General features: G+C 37.5%; 1 protein-coding gene across 12 annotated transcripts in view; it reads left to right on the top strand.

Annotated features, from left to right (window-relative positions):
• The window catches only part of LOC127807166 (uncharacterized), a 145,401-nt gene that overhangs the window by 40,729 nt on the left and 80,362 nt on the right, over positions 1 to 24,310 (top strand). For 8 of the 12 annotated variants that reach the window (XR_008024611.1, XR_008024612.1, XR_008024617.1 and 5 more), the window contains 3 exons: positions 37 to 102; positions 10,640 to 14,896; positions 16,318 to 16,412. Coding sequence is in view for 1 of the 12 variants with exons in the window: in XM_052344825.1 (XP_052200785.1) it covers positions 64 to 102; positions 10,640 to 10,740 (140 nt within the window). In the remaining 11 variants the exon portion in view is untranslated. Of the gene's footprint in view, positions 1 to 23; positions 103 to 10,639; positions 14,897 to 16,317; positions 16,413 to 24,310 lie in introns of all 12 variants that reach the window. The other 4 variants (XR_008024619.1, XR_008024618.1, XR_008024616.1 and 1 more) reach the window with 3 other exon arrangements.

The raw sequence follows: 24,310 nt of genomic DNA, 5'->3' as shown, positions 1-24,310 counted from the left end.
CGAAATTAATAGCATTGAAATAGTTTTTATTTGTAGGTTTTTCACAGTGGCTGATGGTTGTAGGAAATATCATTTTTCGATGTTACTTGCACATGGGAACTGGTAAGTAAGCTATCTAAGGACATACAGTGCAGATTTCCGAGATTGCAAGGAATGTTTCTGCCATGTTTATTGGTCTCGGTTTCATGATTTATACTTCGTGTTGGTAAAGATGTAGTTTCTCAACCATTTATGACAAAACTATTAACTTTTTTTTTATGCAATTCAGATTTAACAATGTCATGTTGTTTTTTACTATTTATTTTGAGTGCTAGTTGTGGTGGTTGTCCCCTTTGGCCTTTTCCATTGCTGTCCGCAGTTTGGGTGCTTTCTTTGTGAACTTTCTCACAAGACACAGGCTGCAGTGGCCGTAGCTTCTTTGATTGACTAACTTTACTGGTATTATTGCATTTTAGTTTCCTAAATGCTGAATCTCTCCATAGAATAACTTTATTTTGTTGAGTGTTTCCATTACCGGCCATGGAACCTTGATAAGTCTAGTAGTTACCTACGCAAAACCATACTTTATCTAATAATTAAACAAATTTATGTTATTCTGTCCTTCAATTACTAGCGTTATCCAAAAGGGTTTAGAGAGTACAATGTATTAGGTATATCATCTCTATGTTTTCCTATAGTATCTTAAAGAATGTTCACTGTGATGAAATCTACTAGGAATATGGATTGAGCACATCAAACACGAAAATCAAGAGAAAAATAGGAACATAGCAAATTTAACGTGGTTTGGCAATTGCCTACATCCATGTTCCTGCAATAATGGAATGATCCACTAAACATAGTTGTTGAAAGGAAAGCTACAAGATCCATAAAGTAGTTTTTGGTCAGAGATAACTAAAATCCCTAGAATGACCCAGTTTTATGACAAACCGAAAAAGCCCTCATAATCCCAACAAATCCATGTAACTAGCTGTGAAGCACCAGAACACAACCTCTCGATAATGGTTAGTCAAATTTCAAAGACAATTAATCTCGAGGCGTGGTCTAATTAACAATTGTACCGGAGATATCTATTTATAGGTTGCAATCCTAATTAGACTAGGCCTCGAATGGCTTTCCTAGTCGCTGTTGACGATCTATATTGAGGCTTACATGATAGACTTTATATTTATCCAAACAGAATTTGAGTAGTTATGCTAACAATTCCCTTCTCAACTAAAATTTCGCAAAACTTCCAATTTGCCTCTCTCTCTCTCTCTTCAATACTTAGTGCGTTTTGAATTCTTTATTGGTATGAATCTGTTGGTTTATTTTTTCTTGCATATCCTTAATGGTATAGAAATTGCATTGTTTAATTTTTGATTGGGTTGGATGTGTTTTTTATTTATTTATTAATTTACCTTATTGGTGTTTGACTTAAGGTGTCCTTGCGGTGAATCATTGCAATTGATTCCAATAGACTTCCCTTGCATTAGTACCTGAAATTCTATATGCTTTTGATTGCTTAACATCTTTGTCCTAAAGAGCGTCCTCTTTATGAATTAGATTTTGAATTTTTTCTTGATTGTTTCCTTCATTGACTGCATTCTATTAACTTTCCAAAACTGTTAGCGAAGTTCTTGCATTCAGCATATTTCATATTTTTCATTAAGTTACAAAATTGAACTTGAAATGGGTTATTGTTTTAATAGAGGTATTTTACTTGTGCATGCTTTAAAAAACAATCCTATGTTTGAGAAGTTTCTAATTGAATATTCTATTCAATTCTTTCATTATTCTCCTCTTCCTCAGGAAGCTTGTTGCCAAAAGGCTTTATAATTAGATATAAGATATTTCTAAAGTGCATGATAGTTTTGTATAGTAAAAAGTGCTAGAAATGTGTGTTGCTTACTTTTGTACCTTGCCAGAATTTGATATGTTTTGCCAATAGTTGTCGGTTTGTTGATGCTAGAACAATTTTTTTCATGAATAGTATTTCATATAGTCGAATCACTGTGATTAATCTGGTAATGATGGTACTGTGATTAGAGCACTTGCATATTTAGTTGGATTGATGAAGATACAGTTTAACAATCGAGACATCTATGCTTGTAAAACATTTTTTACATGAGTAAAAGACTTGTATGGTCCAAAGTTCCCTTTTGTGTTATATCTAGTTATATTCGTCAGGTTTTATTTGTAAATTTGATTATCCTTTATTTCTTTTGCAATGTTGTTTTGACTTGTTATTATGAGTTTTCTCATGATTTCTACGTTGATATTCTAATACCAAACTTGTGTTTCCATTTATAAATTTATGGCCACACTTATGATTAAGTTATTAGAAACAATATTTATCCTAGTTTTTTTTTAAATTCAGTATTAGCTATGATAAGCTCATATGCAGTTGCCAAATCCAAAGTAGCTTTTCCCTCGATATTTCTTTCTCCAAATCAATAACCTCCATGTACATCTCTATACCCATTCATTTCTTTGCCCATGTGACCATTAAAGTCACCTTCTGTAATGATTTTTAGCCTGTGTTGGCTGTGCTGTGATTGAGGGAAAAAGTGCTTTTTTATGGCGAAAGTGCTTCTGCCTATTTTTTGTACTTCTTGCCCAAAATTTAAAAGTACTTTTAATGACAGCAAAAATAGAAATTTGGAGCTTTTTCTGTACAAAAAAAGTAGAAGCAGAAAAATTAATAGACAAATTTAATCATAATGAACATATAATTTACAACTATTGTCCTTGTAAGATTGGACAGAAACGTACTGATCTTTCATTAACATACAACCCTAATTATAGGGTTGAATATTTGCAACTTTTGGAAAGACTACAAGAAGGAAAGATTACAATAAAACACATTAGGAAAGTATCCTAATTTGGAATTAGGAAACTATCTAAAAACAAGATTTAGAAACTTTCTAAAAATCTTAGCATTATGGCTGCTTTACTTTTTCTTGAACTTTCACATGTCAACACTCCCCCTTAAGATGGTGAATGAATATCCATCATTCCCAGCTTGCATACTAAGTTTTCAAATCTTCTAGTTGCCAATTCTTTTGTTAGAAGATTTGCCACCTGCTTCTCGAATGGAACATAGGGTATTTGAATTATACCTTTCTCTAGCTTTTTCTTTATAAAATGTCATTCAATCTCAATGTGCTTAGTCTTGTCATGTGCATAGGATTATGAGCCATGGTTATGGCTGATTGGTTATCACAAAATAACCTAATTGGCTCATTAACAACAATCTTCAGATCTTCTAGGACAATCCTTAGCCATAGCAATTCACATAGGTCGAGTGCCATAGCCCTGAATTCGGTTTTAGCACTTGAGCTTGCCATTATACTTTGCTTTTTACTTCGCCATCAGACCAAATTCCCACCTAGAAATATGCAGTTTCCAGTAGTGGACCTTCTATCCATTAATGATTTTGCATAATCTGCATCTATATACCCTTGTATATCCAAAATATCACTTGTTTTGAACATAATGCCTTTGCCTGGGGTTGTTTTCAGACAATCAGTGTTATTACAGGCCCAAGGCGCACTAAGGCACAAAAGGGTGTTGGAACTTAAGGCATAAGGCGCAAAGTGAGGCACATGCCTAATGGAACTAGGCGCATGTTAACTGAAAAAAAAAAAAGAAAAATATATATCCTACTTGAAGAATAAGGTATAAAATAGGTCATAACTCCTAATAACATATTCACAAGCATGTTATCAAGGAAATAAAAAAATTCAACATATACTAATGAAAAGAACAATAACAAATGCCAAAAGATGCAATCTAAGTCTTCAAGTCAACTTAAATTAAATCTTAAAACAATTTATAGGTCTTAAAACTCAATCAAGATTAACTAATTATGCATTTTAAATAATTTAAAAATCATTCTCATCATCAAGATCAAACATTTCATCATATCTAATATCTTCTTCCACATTATCTCCCTCTCCATCTTCATCTAGTTCAAATTCAATTGGAGTATTTGAAGTAGTAGCCCTTTTATTCGTTGTCAAATTTGTAGTTGAAGCAATAAATTTAAACCCTACTTGGTAGTTGACCACCAATACTACATTACAACCCCCCAATTGCAGTAGCATAAGATCTGCCTCAAATTCCTCTCCTTGCATCTCCCAATTAAATCCATGGCAGGTTGACTTACTTAGCACCCTACTTCCATTTTCCATTGTCACACTCAAGGGCTGTGTTCCCGTGAGTGGACACTTCAACCTCCTAGCAATGCCCTCATCTAGGAAGCTATGAGTGCTTCCACTGTCAATAAAAATCAGCAAGCTACTGTCCTTCACCTTTCCCTCCACCTTAATTATTTTGTTGTTGGTTACCCCCTTCAACTCATGTATTGAAATTTCTCCATTATCCTCTTCTCCTAACTCCCCTCACTCCTCTATTTCTTCTTTTTCTTCTTCCAGACTTTCCACTGGATCTCCCTTCAGCAGTAACAGTGGGCACCTACACTGGTGCACCCCCTCAAACGAGACTCCATACTCAACTGCCTGAAACCATTGTCTTGTATGCCTGGATAGTTGTACTATGACAAGTAGGTGTCATTTGGAGTCGAAGTTTGTTACATAAAAACAAAAACCGATCATTAGGCAGCTCCTTTGTAAAAATGTCAGCGACTTGATGCTGAGATGGAACATACCGAATTTCCACATCTCCACATTCAACCTTCTCTTGAACAAAATGCACATCAACTTCAATGTGCTTGGTTTTGGAGTGAAATACAGGATTTTCTGCGATACACTTAACAGCTAGGTTGTCACACCATAGAATGGGTGTAGACGTAAAGGGATAACCCAACTCAGTTAGTAATGACTTTAACCACAAAATCTTAGCCATACCCTGCGCCATAGCTCGATATTCTGCTTCACCAACAGAATGAGCAACCATAGTTTGTTTCTTTGAGCTCCAAACCAAGAGATTATCACCAAGAAAGGCACATACGCCATTGGTGGACCTTCTGGTGACCTTGCAACCTGCATGGTCAGCATCAGTATACACAGAGAGAGCTAAAACTGAAGGAGACGGAGTAAACTTCAGACCTAATCCAACTGTGCCCTTCAAATAGCAAAGTAACTGCTTACATGCAAGCCAATGTTGAACCTTTGGAGCAGTTGAGAATTGACTTAGCTTATTGACAGTAAAGGTTACATTTGGCCAAGTATATGTTAGTTATTGAAGAGACCCAACAATAGTTTGGTAGAGAGCTGGATTAGAAAAGTCATCTCCTTCAGTAGTTAGCGAACAACTTGGACTTATGGGGGTTTCACAAGGCTTACAATCAGTCACGGCAACCTTCTTACGTAAATCCAACGTATACTTGGACTGAGTCAAGTAAAGTCCAGTTGAATCCCTATGAGCCTCAAACCCAAGAAAATAGTTAATAGACCTAAGAGTCTTGAGAGCAAAATAAGTGTCTAAATCCTTATACACGCATATAGAGCTGTTGTATTTGAGCCGGTTATAAGGATATCATCTACATATATCAAAACAAACAACACATACTTAGAATGCTGTTTTATGAACAGGGAGGCATCAGAGACAGCATGCACAAAACCCCAATCTTGCAGGGCAATTCTCAACTTGTTGTACCAAGCTCGTGGAGGTTGTTTAAGGCCGTAGAGAGACTTTTTCAGCCTGCACACGTGTGCAAGGAAAATCTTGACTAACAAACCCCTCCGGCTGCATCATATAAACAGCCTCTTGCATATCTCCATTGAGAAATGCATTGTTAATATCAATCTACTGCACATCCCAGCCAAATTGGACAGCCAAAGAAAACAGAACCCTAATGGTAGGGGCTTTAACTATAGGGCTGGATGTCTTGGCATAATTAAAGCCAGGAGTTTGTAGAAACCCTTTTGCAACAAGCCGAGCCTTATACTTAAGAATACTCCCATCAGGCTTGTATTGAACTCAAAAAATCCATTTACAAGAGATCAAGTTCATATAAGAGGAATGTGAAACAAGATCCCATGTATTATTACGTTGAAGAGCAAAATATTCCTCTTTCATAGCTTGAATCCAATTGGAGTCTGAAAGAGCTTCTCGAACAATATTAGGTTCTAGGGAGCTAAATAGGACTTGTGGAGAAGAAACAATCAGTTGTTTGGCCTTGGAACGAGTGACCATTGGATGAATAGACAAAGCTGGGGCAGGTTTAGGATGGAGTTGTTTAGGAGCATAATCGAAAGAACTGGAAGGTGAACTGAAATGAGAAATGGAAGGCTATTTAGCAGGGGATGCAACAGAACTAGCAGCAGGACAGACAGAGGAAGGAATTGGTGCTACCCGAGGAGCAGAATAGGAAGGAACAGAAGGACGATTGAGATTAAGAACATCAGTTGATAAACCAGAAGATGAGGACTGTTGGGATAACTGAGGAGATGAAACTGATCCTGGAAACAATTGAGGATAGGGAAACTCGTCAGGGTTGAAAATAACATGACGTGTCACATACACTCGACCCGAAAAATCCATGCACTTATACCCAGCATGCACACGGCTGTAGCACACGGCTGTAACCTAGAAGCACACATTTAGTGGAGTGGAATGAAAGTTAAATCCGTGCTTGCTATAAGGACGGAGATAAGGGAAGCAAGCACAACCAAACGGTTGCAACTGAAGATAGTTGGGGAATTTGTGATAGAGTTTTTCAAATGGACTTTGAAAATGTAAAGGTGCAGTTGGCAATAAATTAATAGTAAAGACAACTGTCTGAAAGGGTTCAACCCAAAACTTTAGAGGCATTTTGGCATGAGATAAGAGGGTTAAACCTAGGGATGTTCAAAAAAACCGGTGCATCGCGGAAACTGGCTAGACCGAACTGGTCGATTTTTTTTTTTGGTAGTCGGAAACGGTTTGAAAGCTGTCCAAACCGCGTGGTTCACGGTTTGGACAGTAGGTGGTTCGGTTTTAAACTGAACCGCCAAGAAAATAATAAACAAAAATTAAAAAAAATATTAATGTAAAGGCACCCAACAGCCACGCGCAACACCCTCCCCCACCCGCAACCCTAATCTTTAATCGCAATCGGCAGAGCCTCCTCCCCCACCCGCAACCCTAATTGCAATCGACAGACCCCTCCCCCACCCGCGCAACCCTAATCGACAGCCTCCCCCACCTGCGCAACCCTAATCGGCAGCCCCCTCCCCCACCTGCGCAACCCTAATCGACAGCCCCCTTTTGGCCTCCCTCACTTGCGCAACCCTTCCCCAGTTCCCCCCAATCCGAATCATCCGATCGCCCCTGCCACTGCACCCTTCCATCGTCTTCTCTTTTGCTTTCTCTTTCTCCTCGTCCTCGGATTATCATTAGCAGCCCACACCCAAGATTCCACCGCCGACTGCAGCAGAACGAGGTAAGAGGAGAGGACCGACGGGGAACTAGAGCTATTTATGAGACATAGCTGGGGTCGAAGCTCGGGCCAAAGCGATTCGCCGATCTCACCAATGAGGATCGTTTTGTGTACTTGGCAGCGAAGACCGGTTCTCCAATAGGTAGGTGCGTGTATTTTTATTAATGTCTAGTGTTTGTTTGTTTGTTGTTGTTGGGTCTAAAATAGGTTGTGACTTGTGAGCACTTCTCAAGTTGATAAGGGATTCGGCTAAGTGCTAACAATTGACTAACTGCAGCCTAAAATTGGTATTGTGTGTATTTCTCAAGTTGATAGCACTTTCAAGTGTATTTTTATTAATGTCTAGAGAGAAAAACACTCCTGTTGGAATAAGGATTAATTTCGAGCACCCTTGTTTGTTTGTGTGGCCACTGGCCGCTCAATTGGAATGAGGATTAGACTTGAAAATAGTTTTTCTATTTTCTTGATGTAATATATAAAAATCATAACAAATTTCATAATTAAGTGTTCATGGATCTAGATGTATTAAAAGACTTGTACTACAGTCTAATTTGCTTAGAATTTTTTATTTTTTTGAGAATTGATCTTTCTAAAATAGGTCTATAGTCAATGTTAATTCCAAATAATTCATTTATAAGAAAATATCTCAATAAAAGTAGCACCAATGATTCATTTCAAATTTTTTATTGCTTCAATGACAGATGGAAATAGATAGTAGCACCAATGATTCATCCGTTAAAAACCTCAATGAAGGCGGTGGTTCTAAACCTCCATTACCTTCTAAGTTTAAGGACAAAGGTATGAAAAAGAAACCTAGGCAACAATCTGAAGTATGGGATCATTTTACAAGAAATGAGGATGACCCTTCTGACCTTAGAACTGTGTGCAACTATTGTGGTAAAAATTATGCAAGTGATACGAGAAAAAATGGGACAAGTACTCTTTGGAACCATGTAAACAATCAATGGAAGAAGAATCCTTAGAGAGTAGAAGATAAGAAGCAAAAGATTTTACGTTATCTAAAGAATAGTGACAATGAGGATGGAAGTGTTGGAGGTAGTAATCTTCTATCTATGGTATTTAGTCAGGCAGTTTGTAGGATGGCATGTGCCAAAATGATTGTCATTGATGAATTGCCATTTAGGTTTGTAGAGCAAGAAGGTTTTAGATTATTTTGTGGTGTTGCATGCCCTAAGTTTGATCCTCCTTCACGCACTACAATTGCTAGGGATATAATTAGTCTTGAGAAGAAGAAGTTGAAGTCATTTTTTGTTACGAATTCACAAAGAGTCTCCCTTACCACTGATACATAGACTTCCATTCAAAATGTCAATTATATGGTGCTTACGGCTCATTTTATAGATTTTGAATGGAAAATGCAAAAAAGAATCTTGAACTTTTGTCAAATTCCAAATCATAAGGGAGAGACAGTTGGTAAAGCAATTGAGGCGTGTTTGAAACAATAGGGTATTGAGAAGGTTTTCACAATCACAGTTGACAATGCTGCTTCTAACAATGGGGCTATTGGGCACATGAAGAAAAGATTGCAAATTTGGAAGAGTGTTGTTTGTGATAGGGAATTCTTACATGTGAGATGTTCGGCTCATATTCTTAATTTGGTAGTGGGTGAAGACTTAAAGGAATTGGACTTCTCTATTATGGCTATACGTAACGCAGTTAGATATGTTAGAGCTTCTCCTTCAAAGTTGGCAAGATTCAAAATTTGTGTCAAGAATACTTGTAAAGAAGAGAAGGCTCTTGTGTGCTTGGATGTGCCAACAAGGTGGAACTCCACTTATTTAATGTTAGAGCATGCACTGAGATTTTTTGACTCGTTTAAATTGTTGGAAGAAGAGGATTTGCTCTATTTGCAATATTTTTGTGAAGAGGATAGAAATGGAAAAAGGCCTATTAGGCCCCCAAATTCTAAAGACTGGGAGAATTGTGCAACGTTCTGCAAGTATTTGAAGACTTTTTATGATGCTACCCTCATGTTTAGTGCTTCTTTGAATGTTACTGCAAATAATTATTTTCATGAAATTTGTAATGTACTTGTGAGACTAAACAAATAGAGTTTATCTTACGAATCAATCTTGAAAGATATGGCTTGTAGCATGAAGATAAAATTTGATAAGTATTGGGGTAACATTGAAAAACAGAATATACTTCTTTATGTGGCGGTTGTGCTTGATCTTATGTACAAGATGAAATATGTCGCATTTTGTTTACCCAAGCTCTATTCTAAAGATGAAGTTAAAAACATAATGGATTCTATCAAGAGCGCTCTAGGGAAGTTACTCAATTTTTATGCAACAAATAACTCAAATGGACAATTAAGAGAACATGAATAGGGTGGGACAAGTTCTGAACAAAAGATTCTAGTTGTGGATTCTGATGAGGATGATGATGTTAACATGTTCAAATCTGATTTTGAGAAAGAATGTATTGAAGTGAATGCTTTTGAAATGAAAAATGAGCTTGAAAGGTACTTAGTTGAGCCTAATGAGGATATAAGAAATAATACTTTTGATATTTTGAATTGGTGGAAGGTAACTTCATCAAATTACCATATCCTATCAGAGATTGCTCAAGATGTTCTTGCAATCCAAGTGTCAACAGTTGCTTCTGAGTCAGCTTTTAGCACTGGAAGTAGGGTGCTTGATTGTTTTCGGAGTTCATTGAGTCCATCTATGTTAGAAGCGTTGGTTTGTTGCCGAAATTGGTTGAGAGGGACGTTTTTACCATTGGATATGACTTCAGTATTAGAAGAGTATGCTACTTATGAATTAGTTGAATCTGATAATTTTTTATTTACTCATCAAACATGTTTATTATTTTATATGTATTAACTCTTAACATTTTATTTTTCTAACTTTATTGTTTCTCTTAATATTACATAAGTCCACTATGACAACAGATACTATAAACATTGATTAGTGATGAAGTTGAAGTTGGAGGCTCGGAACATGTGTGGTTGTGTTATGAACTTTGAATTTTTAAGTTTGTATTTCGATCATATTGTAACTTATCTTATTTTGAATGGTTATGTTATTGTGTGGCATGTTTTTGCCGTTTTGGACTTTAAATACTTAGTTATGATTGGTGGTTGTCAACTATAATTCATTACTAAATAGTTGCTGAATATGTTGCCAACAAGTTATAATTGCTAAATAGTTGCCAACAGGTTATAATTGCTGAATATGTTGGATTGAATTATTGCTAAATAGTTGAATAGGTTATAACAATGTTATGGCATGTTTTGTTTATTTATAACAGGTTGGATGTTGTATGTCGACGGAGAGAGCCTGCCGGACTTCGATTATTGGAGAGAGAGAGGTGCCTCACTCCTTTCAAAGACCAGGGCAGCTGTGGTATCAGTATGTTTGATTTTGCCATTTTCTCATTCATTTATTTTCCAAATCATCATGCTTTTTATTTCCACAACAGAAATTGAAAACAATATTTGGTTGCTGCAATTTTGTTATTTTTCTTGGTGCTTAGTTGCTGTATGGCTGTTGCAATTTTGTTATTTTTCTTGATGCTTAGTTGCTGTATGGCTGTAATTTTGTGACAAATATTACATCTTTGTAGTGTCACAGCGGATATACATTTATTTACTATTGTTTGTCTTTATTTATCACTGTTTGTGTCTTTATTTACCACTTTTAAGTAGCATTTTTAGTGATTTTAAGGCTTATATTTGTACCAGAATTTCAAACCGCGGAAAACCGCACTGCATTTGCGGTGCGGTTTGGCTGCCCCCAAACTAGACCGCGGTCTGATTTGGTTGAAAAACTGCATGACCGGTTTGGCATGCTGAAAATGATTCAGACCGGCCAAACCGCACCGTGCACACCCTTAGTTAAACCCATTTCAGCAATATGCTTGTGTTTCCTTTTGGGAACATCATTTTGTTAGTGTGTATAGGGACAGGAAAATCTAGGTTGAATGCCATAAGGAGAAAGATATGGCAGCAATGCTTTAAATTCCCCCCCCATTGTCTGTATGTAGGGCACGGAGTTTAAAATTATATTGCAGCTCAGGAAATTTATGAAAGGTTTTGAAAACATTTAGAGTGTCAGATTTTTGTCTAATAGGATATAACCATGTGTAACGAGTAAAGACATCCACAAAAACTACATAGTATTGATACCCCTCAGTTGATAGAACTGGGGATGGACCCCACAAATCTGAATACGCTATTTCTAGAGGATGCTTTGCTGTGATTTGACAAGCAGCAAATGGAAGTTGATGTAGTTTACCAAATTTGCAGGAATCACAAAGGACAAATTAGTAGAGTTACATGAAACATGTATTTTATTGAGAACGTGTTTCAATACATGTAATGAAGGATGACCCAGCCTATCATGCCACTGTTTGCAAACTCTACTGTTATTACAAGATGACTGTGTGCTAGACAGATTACTAAACGAAGACAAACTCTGTCTATTACAACAATTAATAGGACAAACTGAAACAAACGTGGTAGGAAACCTATTTAAGGTAACAACAGAGCAATTCCTGAGTGTAGAAGAAGAAACATCTGGAGGTTGAGCACGAGCAAGTGCTGCAACAAGTTGGTAAAGACCGTCTTTAAGCACCCCTCGGAATAGTACCTGACTCGTTTCCTTATCCTTGATCAAACAAAAGGTGGAGTGAAATTCAGCAACGACATTATTTTCATTAATAAGTTGAGACACACTAATGAGATTTTTCGTCATGTTAGGCACGTGGAAAACATTTGGTAATGAAAGAACTGAAATAGGAATTGTATGAGTAAGCATTTGACTAAGACCAACATTTGAGATTGGAAGAGTCTTACCATTACCGACAGCTACCTTATCTGTGCCATTGTAAGGAGAGTGAAGAGAAAGATTGTTCAAGCTTGAAGTGATGTGGTTTGTAGCACTTGAGTCTAGACACCAAGATGAATCACCAAACTGATTAGAATGAGGATAAGATTGAGAGTACTGAGAGCTAGAGTCAAAAGGTTGTGACACATGTCCATAGGAAGTCCCAGACTGAAACTCTAAATCAGTTAAGTAGCCTCTCTTAGACACTTGAGAGGAAGCTATGAAAGCCTGGAAATCAGATTGTGATGTTCCTCCTCCTTCTTTACCAAACAAATTAGAACTTTGCTGGAAGGTTCTATCAAACCTATGATAACAACGATTAGCAAAGTAGCCCAATTTGCCACACAATTGGCAAAAAAATCGTCTGCCTGAAGATCTGCCTTGACCTCGATTATTTCCTCCTCTGTAATTACCACCTCGAAATCCAGTAGAATTCCTACCACCTCTGGCTGTTTGAGATGCAAAATTCACAAACATCGTTGCATTCTCAAAGTTATTTATTGTAGACACGTGAGAGACGGTCTTAGTTGACAGTCTCTGCTCCTGCATCAACAGAAGATATTGCACCTTATCTATGTTAATCTCATCCATTTGGTAAGTGATCAGACCTATGACATTATCATAGTCATCACCTAATCCATTCAATACCGCCATTAGCAAATCCTTGTTGCTGATAGGATCACCAATAGCAACTAAGGAATGTCCTATGGTCTTAATTTTCAAAAGATAATCATTCACTGATAGATCATTTTTCTTGACAGACCTAAGTTGCTGTTTAAGTTGGAAAGAACGAGTAACGGTTTGTTGTGAATACAAATTCTCGAGGAATAACCATATCTCTGATGCGCTTTCACAGTGTATTACCTGACCTAGGACTTCCTTGTCAAACGTTGAGAATAACCAGCTTAACAGATCTGATCCAGCCAAGATAATCCGGATTTACAGCCTACTGTTCTCCTTGATCGGAGTACAAATACTTAGGCGGTGGAGCAGTTATGTCAACGAACTGCATCAGATCGAATGCACGAACAATAGCCATGATCTGGGCCTTCCAATAGAGATAATTACTGGAATTGAGTTTCGTCGGAACGAAACTAAAGGCCTTTGCTACTATCGTAAAGTTCGACTGAGTAGCAACAAACAAGGTAGAAGAGGAGTGAGGAGGATTGGACGAGATTGAATCGCGCGACGCCATTGACGTGAGTCTTTTGCTCTGATACCATGAAGCGAGAGCTTCACAATGGAAAGAATGAAGACAAAGGTAGAAAAATACCTCAGGCGCACTTGAATTAAAATTAGACAAAATGAAAATCCACCCAGTACACAATGAGACGCTAACTTATTTGCTGTCAGCTCTCATAACCATTCTAATACTGTGCAAACTAAATAACACATAACCTCCTACAAATAATCTCTTACAACCAGCATACACAGTACAACAATGCTATCACTAATTAACAACAAAAACATTTAGACGCCAATAGCTTCAACACCACCACCACACACACACACTCTACACTGTCACGACCTCTAGGTCCCTCAAGGATATAATAGTAATTATGTATTATATGTAATTCTCTTTAGTTGTACTTTGTTGTAGCAGTTTGTACCTTTTTCTTGTATAGGATCGAACAACCTGTAAATAGGCTAGATAAATTAGAGAATGTCATGTTGTTGAATGATATTTGAATTTCAGTCTTCTCTCTCATCAATTCTCTCTCAAATTCCTCTCTAATTTCTCTATTCTGCCCTCTCAATATTTTGTCAGTCACCTCTGTTCCCTCTCAATTTTGTTAATCTTTCCTTCTGCTCTAATTCTCCCTATCTTCTTGTTTGATCTTCCCTGATTTCTCCCAAATTCTAATCTAACCCCTAGGTAAACCCTAGGATCATAACAAATGGTATCAAAGCTGATTATTCCTCGGCCGTGAGTTAGGCGAACCAGGTGATTGTTGCAGTGATATAGAGATTATGCATCTCTCTTTGTCTCTCATTAGAGCAACTTTTTTTTATGTTTTTTTTTTCTGTTGGAGAAAGTAGGATTGTTCTCTGAAGGCCTAATCAATAATAGAGCATGGTGAAGGGGAAGCTCAATGTGGGGGGTGCTTTATTTTTCTTCCTCATTTCTCTCCCACCTCTACTCTTGATTTCCTATGTTTCTGTTAGATGAAACCTTTTCATGCTTAGAATGTCTCTTCATTGTGTTTATCCATAGACCTTATTCGGTACTTCTGTAAGCCTTGCACCTTTATTGAGTAATGCCTGAGTCACAATATCAGGGTTCGACCCAAATTGAGCAAGGGTGGCCACTTCGCGATATTGTGCCAATTCCAATTTAAACTACCGTAGACTTGTTTCATAGCTTTCAACTGAGCAACAATGCAGATTTTCGAGGCTACAAGGAATGTTTCTACCGTGTTTATTAGTCTCGGTTTCATGTTTTCTGCATCATGAAGTAAACATGTAACTTCTAAATCATTTATGATGAAATTATGATCTTCTTTTTATGCAATCCAACTTTAACATTCTCATCTTGTTTTCTACTATTTATTTTGAGTGTTGGCTTTGGTGGTTGTCATCCCTCCCTGCCATTTCCATTGCTGATTGCTGTTTGGGAGCTTCTTCGTGAATTTTCTCACAAGACAGAGGTTGTAGTGTTGTAGCTTCTTCGATTGCCCAGGTTTGTTGGTATTATTGCATTTTTGTTTCCTAAATGCTGAATCTCTCAATAGAATAACTTTATGTTGTTAAAGTGTTTCCATTCTTGGCCATGAAACCAAGTTGAATATCTCATTCGATAAAGTTATGTTGATTAGTCTAGCAGTTGCTTGCCACAAAACCATATTATATCTAACAGTTAAACAACTTTATGTTATTCTATCTGGCAATTACAAGCATGATCCAAAAAGGGTTCATAGTGTACAAGTTTTAGGTATTTCATCTCTTATGTTTTCCTAGAATATTATGAAGAATGTGTACTATGACAAAATCTATTAGGAATCTGGATTGAGCACAATCAAACACAGAAATCAAGTGAAAAATAGGAACACAACAAAGTTAATGTGGTTGGGCAATTGCCTACATTCATGATCTCACAATAATGCAATAATCCATTGAACATAATTTTTTAAAGGAAAGCTACAAGATCCATAAAGTAGTTTTTGGTCTAAGATAACTAAAAATTGTAGAATAGCACTATTTTATGACAAAGCTAAAAATCCTTCATAATCCTAACAAATCTAGGTAATCGTTAGTGAAACACTTAGAATACAACCTCTCGATAACTGGTTCGTCAAATTTTGAAAACACAAATAATCTTGAGGGGCGGTCTAATTAATAATTGAACCAGAAATATCTATTTATAGGCCACAATCCTAATTAGACTAGGCCTCGAGTAGCTCTCGTATTCCCCATTGACAATCAAAATTAGGGCGTACATTATAGACTTTATATTTATCAAAACAGAATTTGAGGAGTTATCCTAACAATTACCTTCTGAACTAAAATCAATTTGCCTCTCTCTCTCTCTCTCTCACTCTAATACTTAATGCATTTTTAATTCTTCATTGGTATGAATTTGTTGATTTATTTTTTCACTCCCTTTTTTGTTTGTTTGTTTGTCTTGCCTATTTCTAGCATGATGCTAAAATAGTCCTTCCATTTTAAACTAATTGGGCCTTGATAGATTTTTACTTTCCGATGTTCATGGTGTAGCAAAATTTTGTGAAAATCTTTGACGTTGTGTCAATGGATGTCAAATTAGATGCTGTCAAGAGCAACATAATTGGCTTTTTGTCTATTTCCATAGTTGGGTGGGACTATCTCAAAACTCATTGGCTTTCGTTTCTATGATATGTTGCTTTCCTTTTTTATCCTAATAGCTAAAACCTGATCATTTAAGCTTAAAATGTGGTGCTATGGACTTCTTCCTGGGAAGTCCAAAGCTTCTAAGACTGAAAAATCTGGTTGTGAATTATTCTTACTTTTGAGTGGTAAAAGATCAGATTTCTGTTAAGCAATTGCTCTTTCATTTCAAGCCATGTATACTTTATAATTATGTCATCCAAGAAGTTGACCATCTCTTTTTCCATTGCAACTCAGTTTCCACAGCACTTCAGGCATGGCTGTTTTCTTCTACTTGTGAAAGGGTGGTTGTTCGGTTGAGAAAGCACTTGTTCAATTGTGTCATCCACCAAGTTAGTTCAAGTCTTCCTTACAAGTTGAATAATATATCCTAACACAGTGAATCCCATTTTGTTGGTGGAGAATCATTTTTCTTGTCATTTCCACTTACTTTCGAGCTTAATAGGATTGAAATAGTTTTTATGTGAAGGTTTTTCACAGTGGCTGATGGTTGTAGGAAATAGCATTTTTCGATGTTATCCAGGGGTGGATGTTTGGGGGGGGGGATGTCAGCCCGTGCCAGCCCCAACTAAATAGTAATATATATATATATATATATATAAGTCTAGGCAGCCCAGCCCCAACTAAACATTAATATAGTTGAGCCCCAGGGCCCCCCCTACATCCACCCTTGATGTTACCTGCACATGGGAACTAGTAAGTAAGCTATCTAAGGACTTACAATGCAGATTTCTGAGACTGCAAGGAATGTTTCTGCCATATTTATTGCTCTCGGTTTCATGATTTATACTTCATATAGGTAAAGATGTAGTTTCTGAACCATTTATGACAAAACTATGAACTTTTTTTTTTTTATGCAATCCAGATTTAACAATGTCATGTTGTTTTTTACTATTTATTTTGAGTGCTAGCTGTGGTGGTTGTCCCTCTTGGCCTTTTCCATTGCTGTCTGCAGTTTGGGCGCTTTCTTTGTGAACTTTCTCACAAGACACAGGCTGCAGTTGCTGTAGCTTCTTTGATTGACTAACTTTGCTGGTATTATTGCATTTTAGTTTCCTAAATGCTGAATCTCTTCATAAAATAACTTTATTTTGTTTAGTGTTGCCATTACCGGCCATGGAACCAAGTTGAATACCTCATTTGATAGAGTTATGTTGATAAGTCTAGCAATTACCTACGCAAAACTATACTTTATCTAACAATTAAACAAATTTATGTTATTCTGTCCTGCAATTACTGGCGTGATCCAAAAGGGTTTAGAGAGTACAATGTATTAGGTATATCATCTCTATGTTTTCCTATAGTATCTTAAAGAGTGTTCACTGTGATGAAATCTACTAGGAATATGGATTGAGCACATCAAACACGAAAATCAAGAGAAAAATAGGAACATAGCAAATTTAACGTGGTTTGGCAATTGCCTACATCCATGTTCCTGCAATAATGGAATGATCCACTAAACATGGTTGTTGAAAGGAAAGGTACAAGATCCATAAAGTAGTTTTTTGTCGGAGATAACTAAAATCCCTAGAATGACCCAATTTTATGACAAACCGAAAAAGCCCTCATAATCCCAACAAATCTATGTAACTAGCTGTGAAGCACCAGAACACAACCTCTCGATAATGGTTAGTCAAATTTCAAAGACAATTAATCTTGAGGCATTGTCTAATTAACAAATGAACTAGAGATATCTATTTATCGGTTGCAATCCAACTTAGACTAGGCCTCGAATGGCTTTCATAGTTGCCGTTGACAATCTAAATTGAGGCTTACATGATAGACTTTATATTTTTCCAAATAGAATTTGAGTAGTTATGCTAACAATTCCCTTCTCAACTAAAATTTTGCAAAACTCCCAATTTGCCTCTGTCTCTCTCTCTCTCTTCAATATTTAATGCATTTTGAATTCTTTGTTGGTATGAATCTGTTGGTTTATTTTTTCTTGCATATCCTTAATGGTATAGAAATTGCATTGTTTAATTTTTGATTGGGTTGGATGTGTTTTTTATTTATTTCTTAATTTACCTTATTGGTGTTTGACTCAAGTGTCAAGACCCAAGAATGGATCTTGGACAATTCTGGTAATTAACCGTAAAGAGAAGAAAGAGAGCAAAAAGAGAGAGAGAACGGGAGAGAGATGGAAATATGCTTCTGTTACTCGATGGTTTGTTCCCTCCCAACATATTAAATTTATATCACCCTAACAGAATTATCAAGGGTTGTTATGGCCAGCTCCCGCCTACCTCAACTAACTAACATACAAAGTAGGCCTTATTCCTTAACTACCCTTAGGGTCGTGATAATTGCCCTCCCCTTTGAATGAATTCTTGTCCTCAAGAATTATAGAAGCCCAGCCACCCTGGGAAATTGTTGCAAGAGTTCTAACAAGTTTTCCCATGCGGTATACTTCAATGGTCGATGGGTCCACTGATTACTGAACAAGTACTTGAGTGATAGGTAGACTGCCTTGGTATATAACCCTTTTTTCAACAATGGCGCGAGACTCCACCTCCTCTTCCAGCTGCTCTTCTATTGGGGTAGATCTATACTGGCATGGGTTAGTGGTCCTTTTGCTGGCTTGAGTAATGATACATGAAAAATAGGATGAACTTGCACTCCCTCGGGAAGCTGCAACCTATAAGCCACGGGTCCTACTTTGCTGTGATAAAAACTGAAGGCTTTCATGGTCTGTTTTTATCACAAAAGGTGACCCCTCCAAATAATGTTGCCATTTGTCCTCTGCTCCCAGTACCGCTAGTAACTCTTTATTATAAACACTCAATTTTAAGTGTTTTGGAGCTCAAGCTTGGCTAATGAATGCCAATGGCCACCCCTCTTGCATAAGTACAACACCTGTACCCATATCACATGCATCTGTCTCCACAATAAAACTCTTAGTGGAATCAGGCAATGCCAGTACCGGTGCCTTAGTCATGGCTCTTTTAAGTTCTACAAAAGCGGCTTCGGCTCCCGAACTCCATTGGAAGGCATCCTTCTTGAGTAACTCAGTTAAAGGTCTGCTTATTAACCCATAATGCCTAATAAACTTCATGTAATACCCAGTTAACCCGAGAAAACCTCTCAATTCTTTTATAGCCGTTGGCCTTGGCCACTCCACCATAGCAGCCACCTTAGCGAGATTAGTCCTCACTCCCTCTCCGGACACAATATGGGCCAAGTACTCCACTTCAGTTTCAGCAAAGGCACATTTAGATAATTTGACATATAGTTGATGAGACCTAAGGACTTCAAAGGTAATTTTAAGGTGGAGATTCTGTTGTTCAAAATCAGGGTTATAGATAAGGATGTCATCGAAAAAATCGAGGATGAACTTCCTCAAGTAGGGTTGAAAAATTCGGTTCATTAAAGCTTGAAAAGTAGCGGGTGCATTGGTCAAACCAAAGGGCATGTCAGTAAATTCGTACAACCCTTGGTTTGTTCTAAAAGTAGTTTTATGGATGTCATCTGGTGCCATTCGAATTTGGTGATAGCCAGACTTAAGATCCAGCTTGGAGAAGACTTTGGCACCTCATAATTCATCCAACAAATCTTCTATTAAGGGTATGGGAAACTTATTTTTGACCGTGTTAGAGTTAAACTGCCTATAATCGATGCAATATCTCCATGTACCATCTTTTTTCTTGACAAGAAGTATAGGAGAGGCATATGGACTCTGCCTGGGACGAATTATAGAGGTTTTAAGCATAGAATTGACTTGTTTTTCGATTTCTGATTTTTGAATGGGAGAATATCGATAAGGAAGAATATTAATAGGGTCAGAATGTGGCTTCAAAGGAATGGAATGGTCCAAAGAACGTTGGGGTGGCAAAGAATGAGGCTCATCAAACAAGTCCTTAAAATCCATCAAAAGTAGGCGTAAAGTATTTGAATTATGTACCTTTCTAGAAACTTGAGATTCAATGGTTTGATCACTGGCTATTGGCTGTCTTTGTCCTTAATATCTTCCTCTACGGCTACCGCTTGTATCGAATATAGCTGTGCTATCTGCCCAGCTTTAGTGATCATCATCTTTTGCAAGTTACTATCCTTGATTAACTTGCATTCCCCTTGCTCTAGATTGCCCAGCAAAGTAAGTCTCTTCCACTCACTTCTACAGTCACCTCCAGCTTATTAAAATCAAAAGTTAAGGGGCTGACTGTCTTCATCTAGTCAACACCGAGGACAATATCGCATCCTCCTAACTCCAAAACCCTGAGATCAACCACAAATTCCTGACTCTGCATCACTCATTTAAAACTCATGCATTTGTGGTGGCTATACATCCTGCTACCATTAGCCACTGTCATAGATAAGGGTGTAGTTGCTGTCAAAGGCCATTTCAAACTGTTGACTGTAGTTTCACTGATGAAACTATGGGTGCTCCCACTATCAATCAACACCATTAGCCTTGTTCTTCCCACCTGACCTTATTTGCCCCATGGGATTGCCTTTCAATGCATGAAATGAAATTTCACCCCCTTCCTCACCCTGTAACTCCCTTGGGCACTCTTCTTCTTCCTCCACTGCTTCGTCTGCTTCTTTCTCTCCATCTGACCCCTCTATTTGCATTAATTGTTTCTTACATTGGTGCCCAAAACTATACTTGTCTCCACATTTGAAATAGAGTCCTAACTGTCGCCTTTGTTCCATCACTACATTCCGAGGCCCACTGGGTCATACGATCCCTTAGGTGTTCCTTGAGTTACTAATGGAGGCATGGCCTTGAAATTACCCCCACCCGATTGGCCATTTCCCATTCCCATTCTGAGAGGCACCTTATGTTTTTTGAAAATTGCTTATAATTTCAACTCTTGGAGCCTAGCTTTCTCAGCCATTTGACTCATTGTTGCAGGCATCATCATCTTCACCATTGAGTGGAGTTCGTCCCTCAATCCGCTTATGAATATAGAGACCAGGTACTGCTCTGTTAACCCTGGCAGAGCCAAACACACAATGGCTTTCAATTCTTAAAACCGTGTCTGGTAATCTACTACTGTCCCCTCCTATTTCAGCTTACTGAATTCCTCAATTATATACTCGTTCTCTCTCTCGTCTCGCCTTCACCGCTTGCTCTCTCTGTTGCCGTTGCCGCCGATCGTCTCTCGTCACTTTCTCTTTGTGTCTTAGCCTCTCTCGTCGCACGTCGCCGCTGCCTCTTTTGAACAGTGAACTCACCGTCACCATCGTTGCCGCTTGCTCCCTCTAGTTGCAGTCGCCATCGATGTTGCCATCCCCGCTTGCAGAAGATTTGCTCTCTCTCTCTCTGAGTCTCAGCCTTTGTTCTCTCTCTGTTGCGACGTTGCCATCGCGTCTTGCGGCCTAATCCCCTTTATATATGCACAATATTGTATATATAGAATATAATAATTATATTAATAAATAGGTCTAAACAAGGTTGAGAAAAATATATTTCTCTAATTCATAAGATTACACGTAAATTCCCCTTTTCTCTTTATAGAGGAAGAGAATAATACAAAAGGAAAATAACATAAAAGGAAAGGAGAATATAAACAGAATATACATAGATTCTAAGTTATACAAAGAATATTCTATATTTAAAAATACTTCTATTTCTACACTCCCCCTTAAGCTGGCTTGAAAATATTTTCCATGGCAAGCTTGCTCACAAGTTTCTCAAACTGAGTTTTTGTATAATCCTTTTGTAAGAATATCAGCCACTTGGTCAACTATTGGAATGTAAGGCATACAAATTACTCCATTATCAATTTTTTTCTTAATAAAGTGTTTATCCACCTTTACATGCTTTGTCCTGTCATGGAGAATTGGATTGTGAGCAATAGAGATTGCAGTTTTATTGTCACAATAAACTTTAGCTGGTAGGGAAGTGGAGACCCTCAAGTCTGATAGAAGCCTCTTTATCCACATGATCTCACAAATACCATGGGCAACTACACGAAATTCGGCTTCAGCATTGCTTCCAGCCACCACATTTTGTTTCTTACTCCTCCAAGTAACAAGATTACCTCCCACAAAAGTGCAGTACCTTGATGTAGATCTTTGGTCAGTTATATTGCTTGTCCAGTCTGCATCTGTATAAGCCTCTATATGAAGATGTCCATGTTTTCTAAAAATTAGACCTTTCCTAGGGGTTCCCTTTAGATACAGTAGAATTCTGAACGTAGCTTCAAAATGTTGTGAACTAGGTGAGTGCATAAATAAATTGACTTTCAACACTTACAGCAAAGGCCATATCTGGTCGAGTATGGGATAGATAGATAAGTCTACCCACATGTCTTTGATATTTTTCCCTTTCTACCACGTTCTTGGCCTCGGCAGGTTGAAGTTTTAAGTTGGGTTCAATGGGAGTTTCAGCAACCTTACACCCAAGCATTCTTGTTTCATTGAGTAAATCCAGAATATACTTACGTTGGTTGACAAAGATCCCCTCTTTAGATCTTGCAAACTCCATCCCAAGAAAGTACTTTAAAGGACTCAAATCCTTGATCTCGAACTCATGAGCTAATCTTCTCTTAAGCTCTTCAATCTCTCTCTATGCTCTCCCTGAAGATGATTTTTGGGAAAGTAGGGTTGAGTTTCGAGGAAAGACACATCCATACTAATTTAAGTTTTTTTTGCGATAGGATTAAAACATTTGTGCTCTTTTTTATTTGGTGCATAACCCAGAAAGACACATTTTTCAGCCGTGGGATCCAATTTGGAACGAAATATTTGAGGAATATAAACAAAGCATGTGAATCCAAAAACTTTTAAGGGTAACTCATAATATATACAACATAGAGGGAAGAATTGTTTTAAAGAGTGTTAGGGAGTTTGAAACTGTAGAACACGAGTGAGCATACGATTAATGAGATAGGAAGCGGGTAAAATTACATCACCCCTAGGGACATTCATAGAAAATATGATGGCCCTGGCAACCTCTAGAAAGTGTCAATTTTTCCGTTTAGCAATACTATTTTGTTGGGGAGTTTCACGACAAGTGGATTGATGTAAAATTCTTTTTTTCTTTAAAAAAACCCCCAAAGATTCATTAAAATATTCAGTATCATTATTAGATTGAAGAATAGAGATTTTTGTGTTAAATTGAGCTTCAATTAGATGGAAAAAATCCTTAAAAGTTCTAGGCACATCTGATTTCTTTGCAAGTAAGTAAACCCAACAAACTCGAGTATGGTCATCAATAAATGTAACAAACCACTTTTTGCCAGACAAAGTGGAGACCTTAGAAGGGCTTCAAACATCACTATGTATCAAATAGAATAGTTTTGAAGGACAATAGGGTTTTGGAAGAAATTTAACACGATGATCTTTGGATAAATGACAACTCTTGCATTGAAACATAGAATGATCCACTCCTTTAAACATCGTTGGAAATAAATATTTCAGGTAAGGAAAACTAGGATGGCCTAGCCTAAGATTCCATTGCATTATTTGGTTAGAAACAGAAGTAGAACAAATACTACTCAACCCGTGAGTTTTTTTATTACGCAAGACATCCCCATCCAAATAGTAGAGCCCGTTTATTTCTCCAGCATTGCCAATCGTCTTCCTCGAGTTCTAGGCCTGAAAAATGCAATAGGAATAAAAAAAGATAACATGACAGTTAGAGTCTTTAGAGAGTTTACTAACAGATAGAAGATTGCTGGCAAGTTTAGAAATATGGAGTACTGATTGAAGATCAATATTGTCAGAGAGTTTAATGAGACCTTTACCTGCAATAGGTGAAAGACTATCATCGGCTATTCTTATTTTTTCACTACAAGAACAAGGAATATATGAGTTGAATAGATGCGATAAACCAGTCATATGATCAGATGCTCCTGAATCAATGATCCATGGAATAGATTGAAAAGAGCTAGAGAGGGCAAATGAATTTCTACTTGAATAGGCCAATGAACAATTGCGTGTACTAGGGGACAGATTAGACTTTAGCAGTTGCAGAAGTTGATTAAGTTGCTCTTTGTTGAATGGTCCTGCATCAGCTTCATGGGTAGTAGGTTGAGATCGCTTTGATCTTGGCTTCCAATTGGCTGGCTTGCCATGAAGCACCCAACAGGTCTCCTGAGTATGGTGTGGTTTATTGCAATGATCACACCAAACACGAGAGTTTTCTTCTGCCTTTCGTTGACCCGCAATATGCCGTCCACCAGCATTAGCATCAGCAGTAACGAGCGCCATATTTTCAGATAACCCACTTTCACCACTCTTTTTTTTCCCCAACATAACCAGTCTTCAGCTTTCTTCACAC

This window comes from Diospyros lotus, chromosome 8 (genome assembly GCF_014633365.1).
Source record: "Diospyros lotus cultivar Yz01 chromosome 8, ASM1463336v1, whole genome shotgun sequence".
NCBI lineage: Eukaryota > Viridiplantae > Streptophyta > Magnoliopsida > Ericales > Ebenaceae > Diospyros > Diospyros lotus.
This window is presented reverse-complemented; position numbering and strand designations above follow the sequence as displayed.